General features: G+C 42.1%; 1 protein-coding gene across 2 annotated transcripts in view; it reads right to left on the bottom strand.

Moving 5' to 3' along the window:
* The window catches only part of LOC144696600 (dedicator of cytokinesis protein 4-like), a 391,455-nt gene that overhangs the window by 230,016 nt on the left and 139,232 nt on the right, over positions 1-22,207 (bottom strand). For both annotated transcript variants that reach the window (XM_078568091.1, XM_078568092.1), the window contains exon 8: positions 17,506-17,657. In XM_078568091.1, the coding sequence (XP_078424217.1) occupies positions 17,506-17,657 (152 nt within the window). The remainder of the gene's footprint in view (positions 1-17,505; positions 17,658-22,207) is intronic.

Below are 22,207 nucleotides of genomic sequence, written 5' to 3'. Positions count from 1 at the left end.
AAGAACACCCAGATCTCTCTGTGCTGCACTTTTTTAGAGTCTCTCTCAATTTAAATAACAGTCTGCCTTTTGATTTTTCCTACCAAAGTGCATGACCTCACACTTTACTACATTAAACTCCAACTGCCAAGTTTTTGCCCACTCACTCAACCTGTCTATATCCCCTTGCAGATTCCTGATGTCCTCAGCACATGCCCTCCCACCTATTTTTGTATCGTCAGCAAATTTGGATACATTACACTCTGCCCCCTCCTCCAAGTCATTAATGTAGATAGCAAATAATTGAGGCCCTAGGACTGATCATTGTGGCACTCCACTAGTTACGTCTTTCCAACCTGAAAAAGACCCGTTAATCCCGACTCTGTCTTGTGTGTTAACCAATCCATGCTAATACATTATTCCCAGTGCCGTGAGCTCCTATCTTGAGCAATAACCTTTTATGTGGCACCTTATCAAATGCCTTCTGGAAATCCAAATACACTACATCTACCGGTTCCCCTTTATCAACTCTGCTTGTTATATCCTCAAAGAGCTCTAGAAAATTTGTCAAATATGATTTCCCTTTCACAAAACCATGTTGACTCTGTTTGATTGCGTTAAGCTTTTCTAAATGTCCTATTTCTTCCTTAATAATGGGCTCTAGCATTTTCTCAATGACAGATGTTAGGCTGATGGTTTCCTACTTTTTGTCTCCCTCCCTTCTTGAACAGGGGCGTCACATTAGCAGTTTTCCAATCCGCCAGGACCTTCCCGGAATCGACTAAGTTCTGGAATATTTCGGCCAATGCCTCCACTATCTCTGCAGCCATTTCCTTTAAAACCCTTGGATGCAGGCCATTAGGTCCTGGCAACTTGTCTGCCTTTGGTCTCATTTGTTTCTCAAATACTTGGTCCCTCGTGATGGAGACTGCTACAAGATTTTTCCTCCCATTAACTCCTTGCTTATCTGATATCTTTGGAATGTTTATAGTGTCCTGCACTGTGAAGGCCGATGCAAAATATTGGTGCAAAATATTTTGCAAAAACACACCGTTTCTAAACTTCACCTGGCTAGGTGACACATTTCACCCCTCCTTTGAAAACAATCTAGTCTGGTTTATTTAAAAATGCACATGTTCCCTTGACACCTATATGTTTCTAAACTTCCCCATGTTTACCTAATTAGCATTTCAAATATAACTTCTCTTCTAACATCAAAGCACCTAGACTAGCTGCCTCTAATTTAACTCTCTCACACAGACACAGAGACACATCCCGCTATTACGCTAATTTACAACAAATTCTAATAATATTATGAGAATTGTTATATCTTCCTGACAAAGAGAAAATAAGTTAACAGCATCAATGCCTTGAAAGTGTGCATCCCATTTTACTTTCAAATTCTCCAGAAATGTTAGCTCAGCATTGCATCAAAAAGTCGCTCCTTGGCATTGAATGCTGTTTGTTAATGTGTGCATATATCACTGAGTGAACTTGATCTGCTATTATCATTGCCTTTTTGGTTTGCTTATGCTATATTTAAATTAAGTGATTTGCTGTTTTTTGCATTTTGAAGTATAATTCTGCATTCAACTTTTTTTTAATGATTTTCTCATCTCACCTATATTTCAAGGGTATTTCATTATCATTTTCACAATTTTCAGTGATAGGACCAGCATTCCTTCAGGATGCCCTGCCCTGCCCTGGACAGCTGGACGATGCAGAGGAGCTCCACGGGAGTGATCAAAAAGACCTGTGGCTTTACCTAAAGCCAGTTGCAGAGAACTGTAATGACTGAAGTACGTGGGCTCACAGGCCAAGTGTGGCATGTCAAGAGGGGATGTTTTATATGTTATTCCTTTGATAATCAAAATCAAGCATTGTTTCTCCTCCTGAGGTGCTTTATTGAACACATTCTAAAAATCCATATATTCTCTACCTACTGCATTCTTTTTATCTTAGCTAACAAGCAACAGAATGACTCTGCAAAGTCCAGTTATCACATCACATTTACCACCCCTGTTCAAGCACAAATTATCACAATAAACACTTCTCCTTCCTTCAATCTATACTGTGCTCCATGATCTTGGCAAACAAAATGAGCCTGCATGACTCTTGGAAATTTAGGCTAAAATTGAAATAAATTTGTGTGTTGTACCTGAAAATACCATGTGATAAGCATATATTCTTGAGATGATAAAAGCTAAAAGGGGCATACATCCAGTGACAGAAACATCCAGAACTTAGACACAAACTTGAATGACTAAACATGCAGAGATAGGCTGGTTTACAATGACTTAGATGACGCCCCTCAAAGATGTGAGTGTGGCAAAGCTTTAAACTGTGTATTGAAACCTGAAGCTATGCCTTACTGGGTTGGTAAGCCAAGATGTGACACACGACCTATAAGTGTGTGTGAAATGAACTAGCAGTTAACGTGGACATGGTTGAGAGAGAACAAAATGTGGTATATGCTCACCTGGGACACTGCGGTCAAATTCAAATCCAGAGTGTAAAAAAAGTTTTAAAATTCCAAAATCTAAGTGCAGAGGCTAGAGAGACACAAGTGACAGGGTGGCAATGTACATTGGTAGATTCCATTATAAATATGGATATAAGAATTTATAACCAGTCTTCGACAAAAGGTGAGCAATTAATCAGCCCGGAACTGAAGTAGCAGCAATGGGCAATACAAAAGGAACATGCAACAGCCATGAAGACAAAATAATTATCAAAAGCATACATGAAAACAAACTTTGTCCCAAATTAGAATCCACTATTCAATTTGAACATGTGCAATCAAATATAGTCTACTTGATATAATATTTCAAGTAGTAAAAGTATGTTCTGGCTCTATAATTAATACGATGTCAAACAATATTGGGAGATAATATTTGGGATAATCAGAATTCTCGAATGCACATTGGACAGAAATTGAAAATTAACAGAAGGCTGGAGCTGTCAAAAACATTCAGCACTTTTGGCCTCAACTTTCCATTCAGTCAGCAACTCACACTTAGGTTTGCTGATAGGCATGAAAAGATTTGGATACTTTGGGAATTAATTCTGCCATGCTGGTGGAACTCATGAATCATTGATATGATCCAGTTGCTAATTTCAAATGTTGCCATATATGGTTTTCCAGTTGTTGTCTAATTTGATTTAGTACCAGATTGTGTCAGGTTGGATTAATGGAAGAGAAGAATTGCAAGATTTTATAAGTACTGAGTGGAAGATGAAGAGAGGCGGAGGGGCCAACACTGCTCCATCTAAAGCAATAAAATAGTGCCTCAGATTGCATTGTTCAGTATGTTTTAAATCCAACCCCTAGAATTAAATTAATCTCTGGAAGTCACTCCCATATGTCCATTTCTGAAACAATAGTCAATCTCCTGTAGATTTATATTCAGGGAATCAAGATTCAAGTGTAGTCTTCAGGTGAATGGGGTTAGGGGACAGCACTGAAAGAACTGGGCATGCATATTTAAATCAGTCCCACTTTAGAGACTTACATTCTCACTTGAGTTGTATACAGTAACACTTTGACTCATTATTACTTATAGTGAAATAGTATAAGTTAGAGCAACGTGGGAAGCAGAAACGTCGAGTTGGTTGGAACATAGAAAGTTGTTCGTCGTACAGACAGCAATGCAAAATTGAGGCACTACAGTCCCACCAATTGCAAGAGGGTATAATTACAGGGTGGCCTACTTATATAGGTTGAAGGGTCGTGTGGACCCGAAACGTTGACTCTTTTCTTCTCCGCCGATGCTGCCAGACCTGCTGAGTTTTTCCAGGTAATTCTGTTTTGGATTTCCAGCATCCGCAGTAGTTTTTTTGTTTTTACTTATATAGGTAGTATTCAAATAAATTTATAATGGAAGAAGTTGACAGCAAGTAGTCAGGCTTTGTGGACTGTCAAGAGGAGATATTAATGTCTATAATGTTATTGGAAATTATTTTTAAATTGGAATTGTAGTAGGGTGTGTGTGTGTGTGTGTGTGGTGTCTTAATTGGATTAAAGCCAGCTAGTCTGGGTGCTTTGATGTATAGTAGTTTAAGGTGTTAATTGGGTAAACAGTAAGCAAGGACAGAAGGTAAAGTGTAAATTTGCATTTATTGAATAAAGCATTCAAGAGTGGAAGTAAAACCTTGTACCTAGCTGGGAGATGCCAAGCAATGAAATTAGTGGGATGAAAATGTTAATTGTTAAAAGATGTGAAGTTAAAAGCCTAGGATACCATGGAAATTTTTCATTCAAAGGAAAAGCTAGGTATAAACAGAAAGGAATTTATGTGTGTGTGTGTGTGTGTGTGTGTGTGCGTGTAAGTCAGAGGCATTGAAGGTCTAACCAGCCTGCAAACCTACAACTATGTCTGCAAAGGAACCAAGTTGCAAGGAACCTCATTTTGAATTCGTAAGGTCAAATGTGCTTTGCCTGGTGTCTGTTTAAAGTCTATGGGTTATTGTTGCCTCGGTCGAGATTTACCTGGGCGTGATTAATTTGGGGATTTGTTTAAAAGTTATTATTGTAGAAATTTATAGACGTAGGTATGTGTTTAATTTGTTGTTAAATTAATAAATGTTTAATTTTGTTTTATATAAAAACCTCTTGAGGCTCGGAGGTCTTATTCCTGAATTCAGAGTGGCATCTCAAACATATCAACTGAAAATACAGATTATGACAGTTGTTCAAGTTTCCCTTTGGGATTTAAACAACTCAGCCTTTACCAACTTCTGTGTCATAACAGGACAGAAAGGAAACACAGACCTATATTATACAGATATGCTGTGTATCTGGTTTATTTTCTCTCCATGGTGATACGTATTACAATGCAATTGGATGACAAAGGTGTGTCTGGTTTCTGTGATTCCATCAGTGGAGTTGGGAGCTGGGGACTGTTGAGCATTGGTGCTCAGCCAGTGGCCACTACTGGTTCTAGTTTACGTTCACATCCTGGGTTCAGAAACTCAGCAAAAATGTAAGACTAAATTAGAGGAGATATTTTGCTCTGAGGAAGAAGCTCCGAAAATACAAAATGGGTTGAAGCAAATAGTAGAATGGTCGATGGGAAAAACATTGAACATTTCCTCTTGGAATGAAACTGAAAGAGGCAAGAATGAAACTGAAAAGTATCAAGCAATACTAGAGACCTTGATGCTCAACATTTCCAACCACTGTGGAGCAACAACCAACCAAGCAAAAAAAATGCTTAAAAACATAGCCAAAGTAGTAGATAAGTCAGCAGAGGAAACTTTGAAGCTTTCTCTTACATTGGTCATATCATGCCTCAGGTAGTTTAGCCAGTTCCGGTCATGGGAGGTAGTTCAGACAAGAGCGACAGGGCTGATCTTGAGCGTTTGAAGACAGATATGATGAAAGGCTAGAGGAGCATGGGTTTTCTACTCTCAGAAGGAGGCAACAGCTGTCGAGTTATCGAGGCATACAAGTTACAAAACGGGATGGAAAAGGTAGCAAATTACATTGAACTAAATTGCAAGGGGACAAGGAAAAACAGATTCAATCTAATTAAAAGCAAATGTGAGGCAGATATGAACTTACCTTCAAACAAAGCAAACAACACAGAATGGGACTCTACGGAGACAGAAATGCTGAATTTTCACTCTTGGATGCCACAATAGAGGTTCTAAAGCACCTTTGTTGATCAAAGAACTGAAATGGGCCAAATGGTCTTCCTTATCAATATTTATCTGTGATCTTACGAGCAAAGTGAGTTTGACTTAAAAATCCTAATTCCTGTCCCCAGGAAGCTTGACGTGCAAATATTTTGAAAATATAAATGAATTATGCTAATATGACCTAATTTTCTATGCAAATTAGGTTAATTATACAGTGGAATTTTTCTACATCTCAAATCTCAGCATTGCCTTCATAAATCTAATGAGTATATTTGCTGTACAGAAATCTAAAGAGTATATTTGCATTAAAGTACATGATCTTAAAAACATGTTTGGTTAGGTTTATGAAATAGACTTTTCTCTGCAGTTGAGTTTCCACGTATTGCAGGCATTTCTGGTATGTGGTATAGTATTGTTCTGAAACATATGGCAAATCAGGGCTTAATATGAGATGACTAATTACGTGTAATCAGAGCATACAAAAAAATGTAAGATTCTTTAAATTACGAGGGTTTGCTATCATTTTTCGACTGATATTCTTGAACAGGATGCATCAGTATGTCAGGCAAATAAAAAGCACTCCTTTATTCAGATTTTTTTTTTAAAAAAAATGTTTAACTACCTTATTCTACTTTCTCAGCATGTCTTGTGTATTAATTTTGACTCAGAAACCAAATAGATACCCTAAACATCTATAAATTGAGAGAAAATATTTTCTCTTCAGGTGGATTTGTTTATGTGAGGCGTCAGCTATCAGCAGCTTAAACATCACATCCTCTGCATTAAAGCTGAAAAAGAATTGTTGAGCATTTCCAAGGGCAAATGTGACCCAGGGCTCAAGGACGAGAGAACTGGAATAATTAACTAAGTGTGGTATTAAAAAATAATTGAGGTGGACTTGAGTGTTGATTACTTAATAGTTTGCAAATTTCCTAATAAGAGAAAAACTCAACAGCACAGGTGGAATAATGAATAAATTCAAAGGCACTTTTCATACATGGACTCAAATCCAATGCAAACTTCAAAGTTTTGCAGATCTAGCTGATTTTGGAAGTGTGAAACTGTAAACTCTGATGAAATTTGAATTCAAGGAGTACTCATGTCTGAAGACTGACCATTAACAGATCCATTACATCCAGTGTTCCCTCGTCTGATCGATAGCACCCCGGGCTGCACTCATCCAGGCAGGTGGAGAGTATTGCATCACACTTCTGACTTGTGCATTGTTGATAGGGTACAGGTTTTGGGGAATCAGGAGTGGAGTTACTCACCTCCAAATTCACAGCCTCTGACCTGCTCTTGTAGCCACAGTATTTATATGGCTAATCCAGTTCAGCTTCTGGTCAATGCTAGCTCCTTGGATGTTGATAATGGGGGATTCAGCGATGGTAATGCCATTGAATGTTAAGGGAAGATGGGTGGATTCTATCTTGATGGAGATGGTCATTGTGTGGCGTGAAATTTACCTGCCGCTTTTCAGCTCAAAACTTAATATTGTCCAGATCTTGCTGCACGCAGACACAGACCACTTAATTATCTGAAGATTTGCAAACATGCCCATTTCTGATCTTATGATAGAGGGAAGGTCATTGATGAAGCAGCTGAAGATGGTCAGGCCTAGGACACTGCCCTGGGGAACTCCTGTAGCAATGTCCTGAGATGATTGGCCTCCAACAACACCAACCATCTTCCTTTGTGAGAGGTATGACTCCAAACAATGGAGACTTTTCCCCTGATTCCCATAGACTCCACAGTTTTGCTAGAGCTCCTTGATGTTACACTCGATCAAATGCTGTCTTCATATCAAGGGCAGTCACGCTCAATCATTTCTTGGGTTCAGCTCTTTTTTCCATGTTTAGACCAAGATTGTAATGGGGTCAAGAGCTGAATGACCCTTAAATTGAGTGCTTGTTACTTCATACAGTAGTTCAGGAGAAAGTTAAATGACCCTATTCATTTAAAAACAGGGATTCCTCCTCATGTAATAGTTATCACTCTATTCTTAATAAAATCATGAATTGGACATTCAATAAAATTTTATAGGTGTAGAGAACAGGCACCAAAATGTTCAACATGGCAAGCAGCATATGTGTGCTCACAAATTCAGAGGTATGCTGTCTAACATATTGGTATCAGCATCAGAATACATATGCAAAGAATGGTTTGATATTCCCTTTGCTTTATTAGGCAAATTGTGTTCAGGAAAACTAGGTTTAATCATGGCTTAAAGGAATACCAAAAAAGTGCATTTTAAAAAAATAATTACTTGCGAGTGAAGCTGGGAAGAGGATTGTTCCTCCTGGCTTCACATGAAAACCACAGGCCACTGACTGGCAAGGCTAGTTTCTCTGCACCCCTGCACCTCACCGATTACCACCTCCCTCCCCCTCTCCATCACCTTCCTCTCCCAGCCACCCTCTAATCTGCTGACAATTGACATTGTCTTTATCAACTAGCTGCTTGGGGATATCCAGCATGTGTCCACTGTTCACCTGTTCAATGTAAAAAAAAGACCAAAATATTGAGTGAGTCTTGGCTCTAGCCATTCCTCACAGGGATTCTTCGCACTTGTGAACCAATTTCTTGACCAATATTTGATCATATTGATGCTTATTGCAAATTGCTAGTGAATAGCAGTCTGCAGTAATATAATAAAGAGAAACGTAGAACTCAGAATTTACCTTTTTCTTCAGATTTTATGGACCTGTTAAAACATTGTTGTAAAATGCTTCAATATGTTTGAGAGACATGAGAAGATGCTATTTTAACACAGGTTTTTGTTATAGTGAAAATGAAGTTTTACTGTGTTAATTCCAGGATGAATGGATGGACCCAGCTGTTCACATATTAAATCTGGCACTGGTGTCTGAACCTCAATGAAAATCTGCCTGGTCAGAATAAAGTTAAATGCAAAACACTCCAATCCATATTTTGCATAAATGAGGTCCTCTGTGCAACAATTTGCATCAAATGCATTTGATAGATGGAGATCAATTTCTTTTATTCCTCAATGCTTGCTAACATTATTCTTTTGTTGCCGGAAACCAGGAAACAGTTCCTGCCTAGGCCACTAGATGGGGTGCTATGCTAAGGCGGGATATTCCATCCAGGGTGATACAAGAGGGCAGCCTTACTGCACAAGTACATCCTTGTCAGATAATCGTAAAGTGACCCCGACAATGTCACATAACCAAGTTCAATTCCTCACTGGCCCACATCCTGGATTAAAAATCTGATTCCATTAAGGTGAATCATCTAGATGGGAAACTTTCTAACATTTCAATTCAAATGTTGCTTTGTAACACCCAGTGCTTAGTGCATCCCTCGGTGTTGGTCAGGGAAGCCTGTTAAGTCAATTAATAACCACTGAATCTTGTGCGGTTAAGGAAACCTTTGCAGAAACTATTTACAGCCATGGGTTTTTTTTTAAAAAGCTACATAGCAGATTATTTGGCATTTTGTGAAGTAGCTGTTAGAATTTCACCTAGTCCAATATGCTATGATTTATTAGGTAACACAACTGCGTCTCAACAGGCAATTTCCAGCCCCTGCTGAGAGTCCTTGTCTGCAATTTCACAAGGGTAGAATTCTGGCGATCAAGCCTTTCGAACAGGTCACAATCTTCAAGTTACCATTTAATGGTGTTATTTGAATAGTCTTACATAAAGCTCTAGTGCAGTTTTCTCTTTTTAATAACAGCTTTATAAATATTAATTTGCCATCTTGAGCTATGAAATATAGTTTAAACTATTCAGTTAAATTAGCAACATTAAAATGCCTCAAGTTACAATAATTATTTGCCATTTTATTTTTGTCCAACGTTAACCAACAGTAACCCTCACACAATCAATAATGTTGCTGAAAGTAAGACTCTGATCATCTATAGAAAAAATGAACTATTTGAAAATTTCTAAAATAAAAGCAGAACATGGAACCCCAGCAGCCGATTACCAGGGCATCAGAACTGAGCTGGCATGCGAGAATGTGGGGACACCATGTCATGGAACTCTTCTAGTTGATGGAAAACAGAATAATCTCATTAAAATCTTGTGCAATTTGGCTGACTGATGCAATTTCATAAGAGTTCAATTTAAAATCATTATCCAAATAGATTAGGGTAAAGCCGTACAGGTGCAGAGAGTTTTCCAATATCTGCTTGACCCGAGAGAAGAAAGAAGCTGCTTTTTATTGGAGGACATGAATGGAATTCACTGAGACATGATAACACTATGTAAAAGCATAGGTTCATCTTTCCCTCGCAGGAGGATTTCAAATTTCAGGTCCAGCTTAGTTGCACTTCGTGGTTCATGTTCTGACGTTAGCCAGAAATCCATACTGCAGCTTTCAAAGTCAGTAAATAAAATCTACTTTGGCAACGGAATCCGGTTCAGAAAAATGCCATTGACGAGCAGGTGTCTCTCTCTCTGCCTGAAACATAAGGCAGAGCTGTCTGCCAAGATCTGGAGACCAGTATGGGATTGGAAACCTACATCTAGGGGTGACATCCCCCTAGAAACAGCCACCATCAACCTGCCTCTGCAAGATTATTCACAGTCAGTATGAGACATGAAGTCCTCCTGTATCCCCCTCGCTTCCTATGCCTATTGAACGCTCATTTATTTTCCATTCCTCTGCAATGAATTGGTGATCTTACATCCAAGGGCTCTTTCACAGATTGGAGCCATTGATCCTTAGTATTTAGCAAGGTAGCTCCAAACGGTTTCTTCTCCTTCCTATGTAGGACAGTGGATTATAGCCCAATAATGGGACTAATTCTATACTATTATGCTGCACTATAATCTGCCTTCTCCAAAGGCAAGTTCGCCTTTCTTCTTGTTAATGAAGGTTAAGAAAAGCATAACAGAAAAATAAATTAAAAGTCCATTTTAATGAAATAATTTGCTGAGGAATCTTACAAGGGTGGTTTTCAATTTCACAGATGAAAAAGCAGATTTGTTGTCAAACTGCAGAAACAAAGTAAACCAAGTTACTGCACAACTATACTTCACCAGATTTCCAGTCACTATTACAGAAACAAACCATCAGTGTGTGTAATAGTCGGAGCATGAACAGCCATGAAAATGCATATACTTTAACTCCGTAGAACTCAGAAAAACATCAGAGCCAAGTAATTTCAGCGATTGTTGGAAAACAATAAAGCTTTAATGAGAAAGAGATAAATTACGTTGAATATACAACACAAAAGCAGGCCATTCGGCCCCACCAGACTATGCTGGTGCTTATGCTCCACTTGCTTTTTATAATTCATTCACAGGATGTGGGCATCACTGGCAAGGCCAGCATTTATTGCCCATCCCTCACTGCCATCAAGGTGGTGGTGGTGAGCCACCTTCTTGATGGATGCAGTCCATGTGGTGTGGGTACACCCACAGTGCTGTTAGGAAGAGAGTCCCAGGATTTTGAGCCAGCGACAGTGAAGGAACGGCAATATAGTTCCAAGTCAGGATGGTGTGCGCTTGGAAGGGAACTTGCAGGTGGTCAAATTCCCATGTATCTGCTGCCCCTGTCCTTCTATATGCAAAGGTTGTGCACTTGGAAGGTGCTGTTGAAGGAGCCTTAGTGAGTTGCTGCAGTGCATCTTGTACTCAAGTGTCCTCCCATTTTTCCTCATCTAATTCTACCAGCATATCCCTCTATGCCTTTCTTCCTCAAATACTTATCTAGCTTCCTCATAGATCTATCTATTCTTCTCTTGGTCTTTGTATTTTGCTCATGGTACTGGTGCAGAAATGTTTGCAACAATTCAAAGTTTATTCCAGTCAGGGGAGATAATGGGCAGAATTTTACCCTTAGCGCGCTGGCTCGGTGGGGGCAATCGGGAAGCCGACCACCACCCGCGATCGGCAGGGCACCGCAATTTTACACGGCTGGGCCAATTAAGGCCTGCCCAGCATGAGACGCAACCTTTGAATGAGCGCGAAGGGGCAGGCGGGGGCTTAATGTCGGCCAGGTGCAAGGGCGACCCGGCAGCCGATTCAAACATGGCCTCAGCAGTTCCTGGGAGGCTGCCACCAAAGGAGGCGGAAGTAGTGTGCATGGATGCCGCAGCGGGTGGACATGGCCGGTCGGCGGGATATTCAGCCCTGTGTTTTTTGGATGAGTGCCTTGGTGCCCTCCTGGAGGTGGTGGTAGCCAGGAGAAAAACACTTGTCCCCAGGGACGTGAGGAGGAGGCCCCCCCATCTCACCAAAAAGGCCTGGGAGGAGGTAGCACCCAGGGTTAGCAGCCACAACATGCTGAGGTGCACATGGGTCCCGTGCCGGAAGCATTTTAGTGATCTGCTGCGATCGAGAAAGCTGAGTACCGTGTTGGCATGGGTGTCTTTGCATAACAGGTAAAAGCTGCCCACCCCCCTATGGACCTCAGAGGTGTTATAGTTTGAGTGGAAAACGTCAATGAGGCAGGATCTGGCCAAGGGGGTGAGCCCTGGCTGCTTGGACCGAGTGCCTTGCGGCTCCAGAGTCATGAATGTGGTGAGCTCCGCGAGGTGTTCCTCAGGTGGGGTTGGCCAGGCTGCAGTGGCGCTGCAGATAGAGAGTGGACTGATCAATGCTCCTCTCTCCTTCCAGGAGAAAACATCCCCCAACAATTCAGAGAGGTCGCAGACTGGCAGGGGACAGCCACACCACTAATTCTCAGTAGATATGAACAGGAGGCTCTGGACCTGGAGAAACACCATGCATCTCGGTCAAGCGACTATGGTGAGGTTGGGGTGCCAGAGGGAGGTAAGACTGCGGTGCAGAGATGAGAATGTGGCTTTTTGCAACCATTGCAGTGTAGTCTGTATATTGATTTGAGCCTTGAACCTGGAATGCCCATTGAGAATGGAAAGGCGAGGGCACCATGATGGAGATCTCTGTCTCATCAGGGTGCTAGGCATGCACACTGACAGTTTAATGACTTAAACCAATGACATGACCTCCTTCTCCCTTTTAGGCTCATCAGCAGCCCCTTGTTCTGAGGGGCCTTAAGGTCCACCCCTGACCCCTGAGGGCCAGCATGCTGAGCATGCAGCAGCATCACATCCTCTGTGAAGCAGGCACCAGCGCAGATACCGGCACCTTGATGTGCATAAGGATAGCATCTAGTATCTCAGTGCACATTGGTTAGGGCGCTTCACACTTGCTTGAGGTGCAGGTGGAGGCAGAGTGTTCCCAGGGCAGGGGGACTGCTGGGGAACAAGACAATGCTCAGTCGATGGCTGATGATCGGTCTCTGGAGTTGTTCCTGAGGCAGCAGCTGATGGACCTGAAACTTTGCATTGTGTATGCTGTTGACCAAGGAACTGGTCCTTTCAAGGCATCAAATAAGGAACCTGCAGCCCTGACATGTGGTGGTGGTTCTTATTTGGCAGGTTAGCTGAAGGAGCTTGTATTGTCCCGGGTATCCCTGCCTCCCTGGAGGTTGCCCAGGTCTGCATATATGCCCTCAGCATTCTCCTGAGCATGCTCGTCCTCGGACTCACTGCTGGACTCATCATCTGTTGCCTGTGCAGCTGCATCAAGATCTTCTTCCTCCACTGAGTCCCACCTTGCCAGTGCCAGATTGTGGAGAGCGCAGCATGCAACTACTATCAGTAACACACGCTCTGGGGGGTATTGCAGTGCGCCCCCTGAATGGTCCAGGCAGCGGAAATGCATCTCGAGAAGACTGATGGTTCTCTCTGCCACAGCCCTTGTGGGGGCGTGGCTCCTGTTGTACCACTGCTCGGCCTCTGTTCTTGGATGGCGGAGAGGCATCATGAGCCACCTTTTGAGCGGATAGCCCTAGTCACCCAGCAGCCATCCATCCAGTCGGGCTGGAGCACTGAAGAGCCTCGGCACCTGGGAGTGTCTTAGGATATAACCGTCATGGGAACTGCCAGGGTACCTTACACAGACTAGCAGAATCAGCATCCTGTGGTCACACACTATCTGCGCGTTCATGGAGTGGAAACCCTTCCTGTTGACAAAGGCTCCCGGCTCACCTGCTGGTGCCTTGATGGCCGCACGTGTGCAGTCTATTGCGCCCTGGATACGGGGGAATCCAGCAATCACTGTGAAACCTCTAGCTCGCTCTATCTGGCTGACCTCGTTCGTACGGTAATGAATGAAAGTCAATACCCGCCTGAGCAGAGCTTTGACGCAACTATGGACAGCTGATTGGGAGACTCCACACAGATCCCCCACTTAACTTTGGAAAGAGCTGGAGGCATGGAAGTTTAGGGCCACCATGACCTTCAGGGCCACTGGCATGGGGTATCCACCCACACAGTCAGAGCTGATCTCAGGGCCAATCTTCTGACAGATGGAGGTCACTAACTCCCTTAAAGAGGCATTGCACCTCAAGCATATTGAGGTAGCTGCTGCGTCGCCTGTAAACCCTGGCAGCAGAATAGTGGCGTCTTCTGTGGCTCCTTCTGTCTTCGCTTGCCTGTTGGCCCTGCACCCCTTGTGCCTGTGCCTCTCCTCCCACAGGTCACTCCCTTGGAAGCTGAACAGGGACATCTGGCCTCCTCTGCCTTCTGCCCCTCTCTTCCTCAGAGGAGGAGGTGCCACCAGCGGAGGGCACAATCCCCATTACCAGGGTTATGGAAGGCTGTCTGATATCTGGAAGGGCCCACACAGTCTGTATCCTCCGAGGGCCTGGAAGACAACAATGAGTCCTGAAATGAAGCCTAGGAATGCTCTGAATGCAGCTCTGAAGCAAAATGAAACTGTCCTGTTCACAGGAGCAAGCAGCAAGTGATATCCAAAACTACTCACTATTCACTTTGTGAAGCCAACTGAACCCTCTTGTCCTGCTGTGGATAAGGTTTTGCAAATTGTGGCCTGCCCCTTTTGCCTGTGCTACGGCCTGAAAATCACATGGGCTATGTAAACTCGGAGTCAAATGGTCTCTCCAGGACCTTAACTGGCTACTTAACTAATGGTGGGCACGTCTTCATCACGCGCCCACCTAGCGAAATATTGCTCATCCAACGTCAATGCGCTCTATTTCAAACACACATATGCGCCCACACACAAAGGGTAAAATTCTTCCCAATGTTTAATATGAAGTAATGTCATAATGGTATGGTTCTTTGACATATTAATGATTCAATAAATGTAACTAAGTCTCATCCACCTACTGAAACAGATCCACATTTGTCTAACTCTTAGTCTGATTAGTTTCATCACTGTCCATTGCGAAAATACAACCACCATGGAGGATGAAATTCCTCCCATAATTCTGCTAACCAACTCACATTTCTGGCACAAATTAGGGAGTGTCCTGGAGTTTGACATGGTTGTGCTGGATTTTTGTCACAATTCACCCGAAATCTCAAAATCAGCAACATGGGATTTTAAGCACAAAGTGTCTTCAGCACAATTCAAGTTTCCTCAAGTTATGAAGTGTCACATACCTAAAAAGTTAACTCTGCTTCTGGCTTCACAGATGCTGCCAAACCTGCTGAGTGTTTCTAGCACTCGGTATCTCTCTTTTTAAAATTTAATAAGAAACTGACTACTGTCAGTTTCCGTAGGTCGTCGCACGGGCAAAAGGAGCAGGCTGAAGAACCTACACACTAATTAAAGTGTATGGTTGTGTCGTAAAGCTATTTTCAGTGGCATTATCAAACTGCAGCTAGTTACCATTCTTAAATATATCAAGTTTTTTTTAAAAAATCTAATCTATTTTGCTACATTCTAAAGAACTATCTGATTGCACTGTTGCATGGCAGATTTTACTTTCAGTGACACGCAAATAGATTGAGTGGAAACTTTTTTCTTATTAATTCATGTGATTTGGGTGTCACTGGCTCGGCCAAGCATTGATTGCCCACCCCTAATTGCCCTTGAGAAGGGAGATTATGCTTCAGTTGTATAGGGCATTGATAACAACCACATCTGGAGTACTGTGTACAGTATTGGTCTCCTTACTTAATGGAAGGATGTCAATGTGTTGGAAGCAGTTCAGAGAAGGTATACAGGATGAATACCGGGAATGGGAGTGTTGCCTTATGTGGAAAGGTTGGACAGGCTAGGCTTGTATCCGCTAGAGTTTAGAAGAGTATGAGGCAGCTTAATTGAAACCTTTAAGATCCTGAGGGGTCTTGACAGGGTGGATGTGGAAAGGATGTTTCCCCTTGTGGGAGAACCTCAAACTAGGGACTACTGTTTAAAATTAAGGGGTCACCCCTTTCACACAGAGATGAGGAAAATTTTTTTCTCTCAGGGTCATGAGTCTTTGGAACTCTCTTCCTCAAAAGGCAGTGGAAGCAGAGTGTTTGAATATTTATAAGGCAGAGCTAGGTAGAATTTTGATAAGCAATGTGGTTGAATGGTTATCGGGGGTAGGTCGGAACATGGAGTTGAGATTAAAATCAGGTCATCCATGATCTTATTGAATGGTGGAGCAGGCTTGAGGAACCAAGTAGCCTACTCCTGCTCCTAATTCGTTTGTTCTAATGCAGATTTGAAAATAGCTTTCTTCTTCCTCTCTTTTAACCTCCCTACTTTAGTATTCAACTCCCCTCGCAATAAACTACAACAGTCTATTAGTTTTCCTAATTACTTGCTATATTTGTATTTTAGCCTTCTGCAATCCATGCACTAGAACACCCAGATCCCTCTGCATGTCAGAGCTCTGCAATCTCTCACCATTGAGATAGTATGCTTCTCTTGTATTTTTGCTGGCAAAATGGATAATTTAAACACCATTTTGGGCACACCTTTGCGCCCGGATCGCTGATTGCACCCCAAGTGAAAACTTCCGGTTATACTCAGCACTGATCAACAATAGCAACGGGGGAAGGTTTGCTATTAGTTATGGTAGGCAAACAAGTGGTATCGTCATCCAATCTGAATGCAGATAGTACATAATGAAAGATAACAAAGAATATGGAGGACAGCCCATTCCAGAAAATGCTGTAACGAGAACCACTAATATTTATATAGCATATCCTCAGAATGGTTAAAATGCAATACAAACAATGATTTACTTTTGAAGTGCAGCAACTGCTGTCATGTGGGCAAATGTGACAGCCATTTTCCACACAGCAAAGTTTTATAAACAGTAAATGTCATTTGTTTTGGTGGTGATGTCCGAGAGAAGAATGCTGGCTAGGAATCTCTAAGCACTCCCCACTCTCCTTTGAATATTATTGGAAGATCTTTATGCCCATCTGAACAGACAAAATGGGCCTCACAATTTAACTTCTCATCTGCAAGTCAGCACCTCGAGCATTGCGGCACTCACTTAAATATTGCATTGATACATCAGCGCAGATAATATGCTGACATCTTAGAGTCACAATCTTCTAAACTGGAACCAAGGCTGTTTCCAACTAAGCAAAGCTGACTCAGGACTTTATTTGAAGGGGTATCAGTATAAAAGGAAGTAACACAACAGCAATGTACAACACAGCTCCAGCAGAACCTTCAAGTGTATTGACCAGAAATTTCTTGCCTACAAAAGTGTAATTGCCAACTCCTACCCCAATCAGAGCCAGTCTCTATTTAATAAAGGCTACAGGCTAGTGCTTCACAGCTTAGTTGGAACTAATTGATAGTGTGACATCTTTTTTTTAAAAAAAGAGCTGTTTCAGTAATGATGATTCAGTCCAATAGCTACATTCTTTGACTACTTTCTATACCTCACTATACATTAGGGGAAAGACAAGAAGAGTCTATATTCTTGCAACAATGTATTTTCGGTTTTCACTGACAGTGTATAAGCATTTAAAAAAGGAACCAGTGCTGGAATCTGCTTCAGTTACATTATTTAGTAGCTAAAACTTCAGGTTAACAATGCACAAATCCCACAGCAACCTCAAGTCAAACACTGTTGAATTATGTTGAGAGTTAACTGTTTTCAATTTTTATAAACAAAAATTAAGTTCACCTGACAGGATGATTTTCCCTGCTATCATAAATTGAAAAGAAGACCTCTAGTTCTTCGCCTAGGTTAGCACACATCAGACTTTTCATTTGTAGAAAGAGGTGGTGGCTACTCGTTGGTACTGGGGTATCTTTCTTTCGATGTCTGTGCTCCATCTGTTAGCAATCATAAAAATAAAACCAAAGATTAGAAAACTACAAGTCATAGCTACAGCTGCACAACAAAATGATCTTAGTAACAACAGGTTTGTTCTGCTCCCCACAATCAGTGCACTGAAATTTAGCCTGTGCAACATGTTTTTACAACAGATGGACAGGTGTAAATATATGCCTGTGGCTTCCCCGCAAGTCAGACCTCCTGGTCACTGTGGTCCTGAGGCGGAGATGTACAGTGAAAGCTATGTGCCCTTCTCGGTGAAAGAAAATTTGTGACGTCAATAGAATTTTTTCCACTCGGGTCAACAACAGGACCAACCACTTAAATTTAAACAGCCTTGTGGCACGCACTATTAATTAGCCAGTTTCTGCAACCTTCAGGTCAAACTTCTTTGGAGTTGTAATTTGCTGGCAGTGAGAGCTGGGCAGTGGGGCATCTGGAGCCTTAGTGAATAGCAGGGTCAAGCTTGTATCTCCTTAATCGATGAAATTTAAAGATCAAGAAAGAAATAGAGCAACTGCGGAGAAGGACGCTCAGATATAATGGCTGAATTAGGGTCAAATCAAGTGCAGAAAGAACAACGGAGGGAAAGAAAAATTGGATTGAGGAAAAGGAAAACAAAATGTGATCATTTAACATTAGAGATTTTAATAATCTATAATTAACAGAAGTAATTGGATTGAACAGTTTAAATTGTTCTTGTTCTGGACCAGAGCAGTTGATTGGCACGGCATTAACAACTATCACCGTCATTAAAAAGATACTGATGCTGTTAAATTCCAGTCCTTACATTCTGTGGTGAGTTTTATGGGCAACTATTGTGAAAGTTCAGCAAATTCACAAACATAATGGGCAAGTGGAGGGCAAAAGGTCACTTATGCAAAGCAAATGTTGGTACTATGCAAATCAACTCGTAAATGGTCGAGATTCACAGCTTCAGCCTTATCTTTTAATTCCCTGAACTTGCTGGCACATTAATAGTCATGCCAGGGCGTCAACTCATTACAATTTATATAAGTGATCTGGGTGAAGGGACCAAAGGTACGGTTGCTAAATTTGCTGATGACACAAAGATAGGTTGGAAATTAAGTTGTAGTTGTAGTCTCTATGTCTTCTTCACAAAAGGATATATAGATAGATTAGGTGAGTGGGCAAAGATCTGGCAAATGGAGTATAATGTGGGAAAACGTGAGGTTGTGCATTTTGGAAGGCCAAAAAAAAAGCATATTATCTAAATGGTGAGAGATTGCAGAGGGAGCTGGGTGTCCGAGCACATGAATCGCAAAAGGTTAATATGCAAGTACACCAAGTAATTAGGAAAGCTAACAGAAATTTATTGTTTATTTCAAGGGGAATTGAATACAAGAGTAAGGAGGTGCTGCTTCAGTTATACAGGGCATTGGTGAGACCACATCTGGAGTAGTGTACAGTACTGGTTACCTTATTTAAGGAAGGATGTAAATGCGTTGGAAGCATTCAGAGAAGGTTCATTGGACTATTATCCAGAATGGGCAGGTCATGTTATGAGGAAAGGTTGGACAGACTAGGCTTATATCTGCTAGAGTTTGGAAGAATAAGAAGTGACTTAATTGAAATTTTAGATCCTGAAGGGATTTGGCAGGGTGGATGTGGAAAGGACGTTTCCTCTTGTGGAAGAATCTAGAACCAGGGAGTTATTGTTTAAAAATAAGGGGTTGTTCATTTCAGACAGAGATGAGGAAAAATTTCTGAGGCTTGAGACACTTTGGAATTCTCTTCCTCAAAAGGTGGTTGAGGCAGAGCCTTTGAATATATTTAAGGCAGAGGTAGATAAATTCTTGATAAGCAAGGGGGTGAAAGGTTATCGGGGGTATGCAGGAATGCGGAGCTGCATGAGTGCAGCTCAGCCATTTGGAACATGCATCTTGTGGGATGTGGGAAGTTGTGCAGGCACAAAGTGCCCTCGATGACTACATCTGCAGGAAGTGTTACCGGTTGCAGAAACTTGAGCTCAAAGTTGTGGAGCATGAGCGGTGGCTTGAGTCACTGTGGTGCATCCGCAAGACTGAGCATTACATGGATAGCATGTTTACAGAGATGGTCACACCGCAGCTAAGTAGTACACAGGCAGAGGGGGAATGGGTGACCGCCACAGTATGCAAGAGAAACAGACAGGTAGTGCAGGAATCCCCTGAGGCTCTCTCACTCTCTTGCTGCTTTTCCACTTTGGATACTAGTGAGCGAGATGGTTCCTCAGAGGACTGTAGAAAAAGCCAAGTCCATGGCACCACAGATGGCTCAGCTGCACGAGGAGGTAGGAGGAAGAGTGGAAGTGCTGCAGTAGTAGGGGTTCCATAGGTTGGGGAGCAGACAGACATTTCTGCGGCCATAGATGTGACTCCAGGTTGGTATGTTGCCTCCCTGATGCCACAGCTAAGGATGTCACAGGGGACATTCTTTTGAGGGAGGGTGAACAGCCAGAAATTGTGTTCCACACTGGGACTAATGACATAGGTAGAAAAAGGGATGAGGCCCTGAAAGCATATTTTAGAGAGTCAGGAAGGGAATTAAAAAGCAAGACCTCAAGAACAGTAATCTCAGGATTACTCCCAGTGCCACATCCTAGTGAGCATAAGAATAGGAAGATTGAGCAGTTCAACACATGACTGGAAAAATGGAGTAGGAGGGAGGGCTTTAGATTTCTGAGGCATCGGGATCAGTTCTGGGACAGGCTACACCCAAACAGGACTGGGACTAGTGTCCTCATGAGGAAGATTGGTAGTGTTGTTGGGGAGGATTCAAACTAGATTGGTAGGAGGATGGGAACCTGGGGGGAACTTCAGAGTGCAAAGGAGAAAAACTGGCCGTGGGAAGTACTAAAGTATCAGCTGATAACAAGGATGTATCAGAGTTGCATCAAGATAGATAAATTTAGAGTAGGCAAGTAAGTCATTAGATGGGGTCAGAATAAGCCGGAAAGTAAAAAAGGCTAATTCAGGGCAAATGTGCATGTATGTGAATGCACGCAGTGTGATTAATAAGACTGGTGAATTGCAGGCACAGGTTGACAAATAGAATTATGATATTATTGCTATAACAGAGGCCTGGCTCAAAGGGCAGGACTAGGCGTTAAATATTCCTGGGTACAAGGTGTTTAGAAGAGACAGGAAAGGAAGAAAAGGGGTGGGGGGGCAGTGGATGGAGTGGCAATGTTGGTTTAAGATAGCATTACAGTTCTGGAGAGAGAGGATGTTCCAGAAGGGTCAAGAACAGAATCTATCTGGCTAGAGGTAAGGAATGGGAAAGATGCAATAACATTGATCGGTGCAGTAGACCACCAACTAGTGGGAGGGATGTGGAGAAACAAATTTGCAAAGAAATTACAGAGAAGTGCAAGAGTTACACAGTAATTATAATGGGGGGCTTCAATTATCCAAATATAGACTGGGATAGGAATAGTACAAAAGGACAAAAGGGGCGAGAGTTCCTGGAATGTGTTCCAAGATAATTTTCTGCAGCAGTATGTTCCCAGTCTAACAAGAGGACATGCACTTTTGGACCTGGTTATGGGAAATGAGTTGGCCCAAGTGGATCAACTATCAGTGGGAGAACCTCTTGGGGACAGCGACCATTGTATCATAAGGTTTAGGTTAATCATGGAAAAGGACAGAGAGCAATCCAGAGCAGGGATAATTAATTGGGGGAAAGCCAACTTCAATGGGATGAGAATGCATGGGAGTTGAGTGAGTTGGAATCAAATGTTGGCAGAAAAGACGGTGGCTGAACAATGGGCCACCTTCAAAGAAAAAGTACTGCAGGCAATGTCAAGGTGTGTTCCCTTGAAGGGGAAAGGTAGGACAAATAAATGCAGAACACCCTGGATGACGAGATATATAGAGGTGAAGATGCAAAGGAAGAAGTGCGCGCACGACAGATGTCAGGTAGAAAATACAATGGAGAATCAGGTTGAATATAGGAGGACCAGAGGGGAAGTGAAGAAACTAATACGAAAAGCAAGGAGAGAGCATGAAAAAAGGCAACAAACATAAAATGGAATCCCCAGGTCTTCTATAAGCATGTGAATAATAAAAGGGTGGTCAAAGAAAGAGGGGGGCTGGTTAGTGACGAGAAAAGAAACTTGCATGTGGAGGTTGCAGAAATAGCAGAGGTGTTGAACAAGTACTTTGCATCTGTCTTTACAAAGGAAGGACTTGCAACCCAGGCCAAAGTGAGAGAGGAGGTAACTGGTGCACTAGAAGAAATTACAACCGGAGAGGAAGGTGGTGTTGGAAAGGCTATCTTTACTTAAAATAGATAAGGTACCAAGACCAGATGAGATGTATCCAAGGGTATTGAGGGATGTGTGTGTGGGGAAATTGCAGAGACACAAGTGATGATCTTTCAGTCTTCTTTAGACACAGGAGTGGTGCCAGAGGACTGGAGAACCGCGAATGTTTCACCCTTGTTCAAAAAGGGGTGCAAGGATAAAGCCAGCAAGACCAGTCAGTCTGACCTCAGTGGTAGGGAAACTTCTGGAAACTATAATATAGGATAAAATCAATAATCACTT

This window comes from Cetorhinus maximus, chromosome 22 (genome assembly GCF_964194155.1).
Source record: "Cetorhinus maximus chromosome 22, sCetMax3.hap1.1, whole genome shotgun sequence".
NCBI classification, from domain to species: domain Eukaryota; kingdom Metazoa; phylum Chordata; class Chondrichthyes; order Lamniformes; family Cetorhinidae; genus Cetorhinus; species Cetorhinus maximus.
The sequence above is the reverse complement of the archived record's forward strand: the minus strand, read 5'-3'. Positions and strand labels throughout refer to the sequence as shown.